This window comes from Durio zibethinus, unplaced genomic scaffold, assembly GCF_047325235.1.
Source record: "Durio zibethinus cultivar Kanyao isolate XHJ-2024 unplaced genomic scaffold, ASM4732523v1 HiC_scaffold_3, whole genome shotgun sequence".
Taxonomy (NCBI): domain Eukaryota; kingdom Viridiplantae; phylum Streptophyta; class Magnoliopsida; order Malvales; family Malvaceae; genus Durio; species Durio zibethinus.
This window is the reverse complement of record NW_028323044.1, coordinates 784320-795114: the sequence shown is the minus strand read 5'-3', so window position 1 is coordinate 795114 and position 10795 is coordinate 784320. Positions and strand designations below refer to the sequence as shown.

The 10795-nt window shown below is 31.2% G+C and overlaps 1 protein-coding gene across 1 annotated transcript; it reads left to right on the top strand.

Annotated features, from left to right (window-relative positions):
- Positions 1-5238: 5238 nt before the first annotated feature.
- On the top strand, positions 5239-9887 carry LOC149503741 (NAD(P)H-quinone oxidoreductase subunit H, chloroplastic). The gene is made up of 2 exons (XM_089757939.1): positions 5239-7390; positions 8511-9887. The coding sequence occupies exon 1, from the start codon at positions 5655-5657 to the stop codon at positions 6834-6836; it is 1182 nt and encodes a 393-aa protein (XP_089614065.1). The 5' UTR covers positions 5239-5654; the 3' UTR covers positions 6837-7390; positions 8511-9887.
- Positions 9888-10795: the final 908 nt, after the last annotated feature.

Genomic DNA, 10795 nt, shown 5'->3' with positions numbered 1-10795 from the left:
ATAATGAAACTAATAATGAAACTAATAATGAAACTAAAAGAAATAATGAAACTAAAAGAAATAATGAAACTAAAAGAAATAATGAAACTAATAATGAAACTAATAATGAAACTAATAATGAAACTAAAATAAAATACTTGCCTAAAATATATGATCCTTTCTTGCAGGGACCCTACCGCGGAAGAATCAAAAAATTGTTTTCACCTTTAAGTGAAAAAACAAACACGGATCCGTTTTGGATAAATAAGATTCATGTTATACTTCTTGCTACTGATTATTACGAATTTGAACAGACAATAGATACACTCAAATCATTATCAACAGAAAAAGAACTTTCTTTATTGACAGAAACAGAAGATGAACAGACAATAGATACACTCAAATCATTATCAACAGAAAAAGAACTTTCTTTATTGACAGAAACAGAAGATGAACAGACAATAGATACACTCAAATCATTATCAACAGAAAAAGAACTTTCTTTATTGACAGAAACAGAAGATGAACAGACAATAGATACACTCAAATCATTATCAACAGAAAAAGAACTTTCTTTATTGACAGAAACAGAAGATGAACAGACAATAGATACACTCAAATCATTATCAACAGAAAAAGAACTTTCTTTATTGACAGAAACAGAAGATGAACAGACAATAGATACACTCAAATCATTATCAACAGAAAAAGAACTTTCTTTATTGACAGAAACAGAAGATGAACAGGGAAATATCGATTCCGAGGATCGAGTCAAAATTTTGAAATTTTTATGCAATATAGTTATAACTAATCCCGACAATCAAACAATTATAAAAAAATCTAATGGAATAAAAGAAATAAGTAATGGAATAAAAGAAATAAGTAAAGAAGTTCCTCGATGGTCATACAAACTACTCGACATTTTCGAACAACACCATAGAGGAGGCGAGGAACACATGATAACAGATTATGCAATTCGTTCAAGAATCTTCCGGTACGCAATAGTTTTTTCTAAGGAGGAGTTAAAGGATGATTTTTTTCTACCAAACGATATAGAAAACGACCTATCTTTGATGGAATATTCGCCAGAACCGAATTTTCGTCGAGACATAATAAAAGGTGCCGTGCGTGCCCAAAGACGTAAAATAATTAATGGGGAACTGTTTCAATCAAATGTGCATTCCCCACTTTTTTTTGACAGAGTAGACAGCCTCTTCTTCAGAGTGTTCAGATCTTTGTATTCTGATATTTCTTGGCTGATAAAACTAATATCTCGAAATTGGATATGGAAAAACAAAGAATCACAAATTTCTGATTATACAGAAAATGAGGAGGACATAAGAGAAGAAGACGAAGAGATAAGAGAAAGCATAGAAAAGATACAAGAAAGAGACAAAGAGGAAGAAAAAAGAAGAGAAAGCATAGAAGAGATACAAAAAGGAGACAAAAAAGAGAAAGAAAAAAGAAGACAAGAGTCAGAGGCAGATGACTTCCTGCTGGACGCAGCAGAATTTTGGGATATCGTCTTTTTTGGTCAAGGACCAAGGGGCATCATGTTAATAGCCCAATCGATTTTTAGAAAATATATTCTATTACCTTCATTGATAATAGCTAAAAACATTGTCCGTATATTATTATTTCAAATTCCTGAGTGGTCCACGGATTTCAAGGGTTGGAAGCGAGAAATACATGTTAAATGCACTTATAATGGTCTTCAATTCTCCACAAAAGACTTTCCAAAAAATTGGTTATCAGAAGGTATCCAGATCAAGATCCTATATCCTTTTCGCCTGAAACCTTGGCGCGGATCTAAACTGAAACCCTCTCATAAAGATCCAATGAAAAAAAAGCATAAAGATCCAATGAAAAAAAAGCATAAAGATCCAATGAAAAAAAAGAAAGTTAAAAAGAATGATTTTTGCTTTTTAACAGCTTGTGGACTGGAAAGTGACTTACCTTGCGGTCCTCCTCGAAGACGGCCTTCGTTTTTTCAGCCTATTTTTAACGAACTAGAAAAAAAAAGTGAAAAATGGAAAATTTTTAAAAAAGGAAAAAAATTGTTTCGAAAAGTCTCAGGAGAAACAAAAATTCCATTTGTAAAGGGAATAATAAAAAAACTTTCAAAAAGAAATCCAGTTTTGGAGTTGAGAGAAGAATTGGGCGAAACTAAAAAAGATTTGGGCGAAACTAAAAAAGATTCGATAATCAGTAATAAGATGATTGACGAATCATCCCTTCAAATTCAATCTATGGAGCGGACAAATTATTCATTAACAGAAAAAAAGATAAAAGATCTGACTGAGAGAACAAACACAATCAAAAATCAAATAGAAAAAATTATAAAAGACAAGAAATTAGAATCATCAAAAAAATTTTGGAAAATATTAAAAAGAAGAAATATTCGATTAATCCGTAAATTCTATTTATTTATAAAACTTTTTATTCAAAAGATATACATAGATATTTTTCTATATATCATTAAATATATCATTAATATTCCAAGACCCAATCCACAACTTTTTCTTGAATCAACAAAAAAAATGATTGATAAATTCATTTACAATAATGAAGCAAATCAAGAAAGAATTAATAAACCAAATAAAAATACAATTCATTTTATTTCAACTATAAAAAATATAAAAAACTCACTTTCGAATATTAGAAATCAAAATGCAAAAGCTTTTTGTGACTTATCCTCCCTCTCACAAGCATATGTATTTTACAAATTATCACAAACCCAAGTTATTAAATTCAAACCTATCCTTCAATATCACGGAACATCTCTTTTTCTTAAAAATGAAATAAAAGATTATTTTGAAGAACAAGGAATATCTCATTCCCAATTAAAACATCATTATGGGTTAAGACAAAAAATCTCTGGAATAAAGGAATGGAAAAACTGGTTAAGGAGTCATTATCAATACGATTATCAATACGATTTAGTTCAGAGTATATGGCTTAGATTAGTACCAGAACAATGGCGAAATAGAGTCAATCAACACTATATGGCTCAAAATAAAGATTTAACAAAATGGGATTCAGATGAAAAAGAAAGATTAATACATTACGAAAAAAAAAATGATTTTCAAGCGAATTCATTACTGAATCAAGAATATAAACTGAATCAAGAACAAAAACGGAATCAAGAACAAAAATATAAAAAAGATAATTTTAAAAAACACTATAGATATAATTTATTATCATATATATTTATTATATATCAAGATATGAGGGACTCATATACTTATGGATCACCATTACAAGTAAATAAGAGGGAAGAGATTCCTTATAATTACAACATGGATAAACGAAAATTTTTTGATATATTGGGGGATATTCCTATCCATAATTATCTAACGGGGAAAACGGGGAAAACGGGGAAATTTTCGCATAGAAAATTTTTTAATTGGAGAATTCTTAATTTTTGTCTTAGAAATAAGACCGATATTGAGTCCTGGGTCGATACCAGTACCAAGAGTAAGAAGACCAGTACCAAGAGTAAGAAAACCAGTACCAAGAGTAAGAAAAATATTAAGACTGTGATTAATAATTTTAATAATTATCAAATATCGAATCTGGAACTTTGGTTCTTCCCAGAATTTGTGCTACTATATAATGCATATAAGGTTGAACCATGGATCATACCAATAAAACTACTTCTTTTCAATTTTAATTTTAATGGAAAAAAAGAGGATCTTGTATCAGATGCAAAAAAAAAAAGAAAATTTAGATCCGTTCTCTCAAATCAAGAAAAAGATGTTGAAGAAGATTATGGTAAATCATCCAATCAAGAAAAAGGTAAATCATCCAATCAAGAAAAAGGTAAATCATACAATCAAGAAAAAGATGTTGAAGAAGATTATGGTAAATCATCCAATCAAGAAAAAGGTAAATCATCCAATCAAGAAAAAGGTAAATCATACAATCAAGAAAAAGATGTTGAAGAAGATTATGGTAAATCATACAATGAAGAAAAAGGTAAATCATACAATCAAGAAAAAGATGTTGAAGAAGATTATGGTAAATCATACAATGAAGAAAAAGGTAAATCATACAATCAAGAAAAAGATGTTGAAGAAGATTATGGTAAATCATCCAATCAAGAAAAAGGTAAATCATACAATCAAGAAAAAGATGTTGAAGAAGATTATGGTAAATCATCCAATCAAGAAAAAGGTAAATCATACAATCAAGAAAAAGGTAAATCATCCAATCAAGAAAAAGGTAAATCATCCAATCAAGAAAAAGGTAAATCAGATCAAGAAAAAGGTAAATCAGACAATCAAGAAAAAGATGTTGAAGAAGATTCTGGTAAATCAAAAAAACATAGAAAGGAAGACGAGAGCAAGAGAGAAGCTCGTTTATTCCTACAAAAGTATTTGTATTTTCAATTCGGATGGGATGCTGATTCTTTCGATGAAAAAATAATCAAAAATATCAAAGCATATTCTTTCATTCTTGGCCTGATAAATATGAATGAAACTTTTCTATACTCTGTTAGAAGAGGAGGAACGAATCTGGATATTTTGATGGATTCGGCGGATAAGTTACTTTTAACTTATCAATACCTACTCAAAAAAGGAGTATTGATTATCGAACCAATTCGCCGGTATGTAGAAATTGATGGACAATTTATTCTATATCAAACTATAAGTATTTCATTGGTTCATAAAAATAAACATGAAATTAATCAAAGACGCAAAAAAAAAAAAAGACGCAAAAAAAAAAACTATATTGAAAAAAATAATTTTGATGAATCCATTGCAAGACATCAAAAAATGACTGAAAATAAAGACAAAAATCATTATGATTTGTTTATTCCTGAAAATATTTTATCCCCTAACCACCGGAGAGAATTGCGAATTCGAATTTCTTTCAATTCAAGGGATAAAAATGGTATGCATAGAAATCCAGTATTTTTAAATAATGTAAAAAACTGTGGTCAAGTTTTGAATAAAAACAAACATCTTGATAGTGATAAAAAGAAACTAATTAAATTAAAGTTCTTTCTTTGGCCCAATTATCGATTAGAAGATTTAGCTTGTATGAATCGCTATTGGTTTAATAGTAATAATGGCAGTCGTTTCAGTATGGTAAGGATACATATGTATCCGCGTTTGAAAATTCGTCAATGGTACATTTTTCCATATATTATGATTGAAAACCGGATTGATTAATTTTATTTGAAAAAATTATAAAGTTCATAACGAACTTAAAATCATTGTGCATATTAAAATGAATGGTATTATTATTATTACTGATCAGTAAAATTCACATTCAAAAAAAGGGGGAGAGAAATTTTTGTTTTATGGTAAAAAATTCATTCATCTCAGTTATTTTTCAAGAAAAAAAAGAAGAAAACAAGGGGTCCGTTGAATTTCAAATAGTCAGTTTCACCAATAAGATACGAAGACTTACTTCACATTTGGAATTGCACAAAAAAGACTATTTATCTCAGAGAGGTCTACGTAAAATTCTAGGAAAACGTCAACGGCTTCTGTCTTATTTATCAAAGAAAAATAACATACGTTATAAAGAATTAATTAGTGAGTTGGATATTCGGGAATCAAAAAATCGTTAATTTGATTGAATTAGTCGATTTATTATATTTTTCATTTTGATGTACTTCTTTTCGTTTTCAACAATTCATGTAAGAATGAATCGAGGAAAAACTTATGAATCTATCAGCTACAGAAAAAGACCTTATGATAGTCAATATGGGACCTCACCACCCATCAATGCACGGTGTTCTTCGTCTCATCGTTACTCTAGATGGTGAAGATGTTGTTGACTGTGAACCAATATTAGGTTATTTACACAGAGGAATGGAAAAAATTGCGGAAAACCGAACAATTATACAATATTTGCCTTATGTAACACGTTGGGATTATTTAGCCACTATGTTCACGGAAGCAATAACCGTAAATGGACCAGAACAATTGGGCAATATTCAAGTCCCTAAAAGAGCCAGCTATATCAGAGTAATTATGTTGGAGTTGAGTCGTATAGCTTCTCATCTATTATGGCTTGGACCTTTTATGGCCGATATTGGTGCACAGACCCCCTTTTTCTATATTTTCAGAGAAAGAGAATTAGTATATGATCTATTCGAAGCTGCCACCGGTATGAGAATGATGCATAATTATTTTCGTATCGGAGGAGTAGCGGCCGATCTACCCTATGGCTGGATAGATAAATGTTTGGATTTCTGTGATTATTTTTTAACAGGAATTGTTGAATATCAAAAACTTATTACGCGAAATCCTATTTTTTTAGAACGAGTTGAAGGGGTAGGGGTTATTGGTGGAGAAGAAGCAATAAATTGGGGTCTATCCGGCCCAATGCTACGAGCCTCTGGAATCAAATGGGATCTTCGTAAAGTTGATCATTATGAGTGTTACGACGAATTTGATTGGGAAATCCAGTGGCAAAAAGAAGGAGATTCATTAGCTCGTTATTTAGTCCGAATCAGTGAAATGACGGAATCCATAAAAATAATTCAACAGGCCCTGGAAGGAATTCCGGGGGGTCCCTATGAGAATTTAGAAATCCGATGTTTTGATCGAGAAAGGGATCCAGAATGGAATGATTTTGAATATCGATTCATTAGTAAAAAACCTTCTCCTACATTTGAATTACCGAGACAAGAACTTTATGCGAGAATGGAAGCCCCAAAGGGAGAATTAGGAATTTTTCTGATAGGAGATCAAAGTGGTTTTCCTTGGAGATGGAAAATTCGCCCGCCGGGTTTTATCAATTTGCAAATTCTTCCTCAGTTAGTTAAAAGAATGAAATTGGCTGATATTATGACGATACTAGGTAGCATAGATATCATTATGGGAGAAGTTGATCGTTGAAATGATAATTTATACAACAGAAGTAGAAGATATCAATTCCTTTTACAGATTGGAATCCTTAAAAGAGGTCTATGGGATCATATGGATGTTTGTCCCTATTTTGACTCTTGTATTGGGAATCACAATAGGTGTACTAGTAATTGTATGGTTAGAAAGAGAAATATCTGCAGGAATACAACAACGTATTGGGCCTGAATACGCCGGCCCTTTGGGAATTCTTCAAGCTCTAGCAGATGGAACAAAACTGCTTTTCAAAGAGAATATTCTTCCATCTAGAGGAAATACTCGTTTATTCCGTATTGGACCGTCTATAGCAGTCATATCCATTTTACTAAGTTTTTCAGTAATTCCTTTTAGCTCTCGCCTTATTTTAGCCGATCTCAATATCGGTATTTTTTTATGGATTGCCATTTCAAGTATTGCTCCTGTTGGACTTCTTATGTCAGGATACGGATCAAATAATAAATATTCCTTTTTAGGTGGTCTGCGAGCTGCTGCTCAATCGATTAGTTATGAAATACCATTAACTCTATGTGTTTTATCAATATCTCTACGTGCGATTCGTTGAAATATAAACTTTTCTTTTCCCTATTCCTTTCGTTCTATAAAATAAGCTGAATGGATTGAATAGATATCTTCGTTATTTTATTATCCTTCAGGTTGATAAACTAAATTAGATAGTTATATATGAGTGAAAGAAAGCAGCTTATAAATTCGCAGTAAATTAAACAAAAAAAAATTTAATCTCATTTCCTATGTACAAGAGTTAAGTGGAAGAAAACATAAGTGGAAGAAGTCTTTACCCCAAGACGGGTTGATTAGTCAATCTAGCTTGAAGCGGGCTCAAAAGATCAACCGTATAGAGTTTTGGCTATCCTTTGTATAGATTCCCATACATGTATTGCCAAACCAAACGGGGGATTGAACAAAAAAATGAGTGGATGGTTAGGAACACCAAAATACACAAAGGATTAGTAATGGAGATTATGTAAATTATATAAAAAGGATATTTCTGGATAACATAAAAAGAATACTAATTGGGGCTTTAAATTAGTAGAAATGAGTAGGCAGTACTACCCACGATTCCGGTCCAGAGTATGCTCCTATCCACCGATTAAAGTAATGACTATCAGGAACGAAATAATCCTTTACTATTTTTTAGTTTAAGCCCCCATTCGTAATTTTCTCAGATCAGAAAGAAGAATAGGAACGAAAAAGAAAGAATAAAAAATAAATATTTTTTTTTTTTTTATTCTTTCTTTCATATATATAGAGAGATATAATCTGTGTCATGATTTATGAGCTAATGTAATATTTAATTTTTTTCGTAATCGAAAACAATGGGTTGAAATATCTATTGATATTTCTACAAGAAGTATTTTATTGAAGGCTTAAGTTATTACTCAACAAATAAAAATTGAAATTAGTAACGGGCGAGATCAATTCAGAAGCACTTTTTTTATTCTTCATAATATAGCAGACAGAATTCCATTGGTATAATTTTGGACCTTCCAATCCATTTTTTCTCTATCTATTCTACAACCATACGAAGAGAAATAATACTGATTCGGTCCTTAAATTTATTTGTGACCCACGAGGAGCCGTATGAGTTGAAAACCTCATGTACGGTTTTGGACTAGCGATGGGAACAGTGATGTTATCATCGACTATAATTATCTAACAGCTCAAGTACAGTTGATATAGTTGAGGCGCAATCAAAATATGGGGTTTGGGGATGGAATTTGTGGCGTCAGCCAATAGGGTTTATCGTTTTTCTAATTTCTTCTCTAGCAGAATGTGAGAGATTACCTTTTGATTTACCAGAAGCCGAGGAAGAATTAGTAGCAGGGTATCAAACCGAATATTCGGGTATCAAATTTGGTTTATTTTATGTTGCTTCCTATCTAAATCTATTACTTTCTTCCTTATTTGTAACAGTTCTTTACTTGGGGGGTTGGAATATTTCCATTCCGTACGTATTCGTCCCTGAGCTATTTGAAATAAATAAAATGAATGGAATCTTTGGAACGACAATTGGTATCTTTATTACATTAGCTAAAACTTATTTGTTTTTGTTTATTTCTATCGCAACAAGATGGACTTTACCTAGGTTAAGAATGGACCAATTATTAAATCTTGGATGGAAATTTCTTTTACCCATTTCTCTCGGTAATCTATTATTAACAACTTCTTTCCAACTTCTTTCACTGTAAAGAAAAAAAGAATACGAGATTCATGACTTGGTTCAAACAAGAGAAAGAAACAAACATAAAATTATTCATAGATATTCACGATATGTTCCCTATGGTAACTGGGTTCATGAATTATGGCCACCAAACAGTCCGAGCAGCAAGGTACATTGGTCAAGGTTTCATGATTACCTTATCCCACGCAAATCGTTTACCTGTAACTATTCAATACCCTTATGAAAAATTAATCGCATCAGAGCGTTTCCGTGGGCGAATCCATTTTGAATTTGATAAATGCATTGCTTGTGAAGTATGTGTTCGTGTATGCCCTATAGATCTGCCTGTTGTTGATTGGAAATTTGAAACGGATATTAGAAAAAAACGATTGCTTAATTACAGTATTGATTTCGGAATTTGTATATTTTGTGGTAACTGCGTTGAGTATTGTCCAACAAATTGTTTATCAATGACTGAAGAATATGAACTTTCTACTTACGACCGTCACGAATTGAATTATAATCAAATTGCTTTGGGCCGTTTACCAATGTCAGTAATTGACGATTATACAATTCGAACAATTTTGAATTCGCCTCAAAGAAAAACTGAGTAAGTAAACCTCCTATTCTATTAAAGAGAAATTTCCAATTCTTTTAAGGTTCCGTTTTGGTTTAAGTTAAAAGAATATTTGGTTTGACTTAAAAGAATGAGGCCTTTACTCTTTGTTTGGTCAATAAATAAAAATTCAATTACAAATTAACTGGTTGATAAGAATTTCGAATTCATTTTTCTTGAAAATCTATTAATATATTCGTAATTATTTCGAAATATATAGTTTCAAAAAACAAAATACCCTTTCGAACCGAACAAAAAAAAAGAATTAAAAACGAAACAATAATTGTACTTAGATCAATTCACACCTAATAGATTAGGATTTTATTCAATTAGGAACGTATCATAAAAAAAAAATTCCTGGTCGGGTCAATAAGATCATGAAAAGCATTTCGATTTATTTATCTCTTATTTTACATATAATGGATTTGCCTGGACCAATACACGATTTTCTTTTAGTTTTTCTGGGATCGGGTCTTATATTAGGGGGCCTGGGAGTGGTATTACTTACCAATCCAATTTTTTCTGCCTTTTCATTGGGATTGGTTCTTGTTTGTATATCCTTATTCTATATTCTCTCAAATTCTCATTTTGTAGCTGCTGCCCAGCTTCTTATTTATGTGGGAGCCATAAATGTTTTAATCCTATTTGCTGTGATGTTCATGAATGGTTCAGAATATTATAAAAATTTTAATCTGTGGACCATTGGGAATGGCCTTACTTCGTTGATTTGTACAAGTATTCTTGTTTCGCTAATTACTACTATATTAGATACATCATGGTACGGGATTATTTGGACTACAAGATCAAACCAAATTATAGAACAAGATTTGATAAGTAATAGTCAACAAATTGGAATTCATTTAGCAACAGATTTTTTTCTTCCATTTGAATTCATTTCACTAATTCTTTTAGTTGCTTTGATAGGTGCAATTGCTGTGGCTCGTCAGTAATAAATCTTTCTAACTAGGAATAGCAAGCAATCCAAATTAAACTTTTTTCTGTCTTATCGCATCTATTTTCCTTGAATTCTTGTTCGTGTATAAAATATAAAATAGAAATTCGTTTATTCGAGATATTTCCAATATATTCTTTTTGTTATATTCTATTCTAGTCAATCAAATCCGTTGAATTATTGTTCATATTAAAATGAATCGAAAT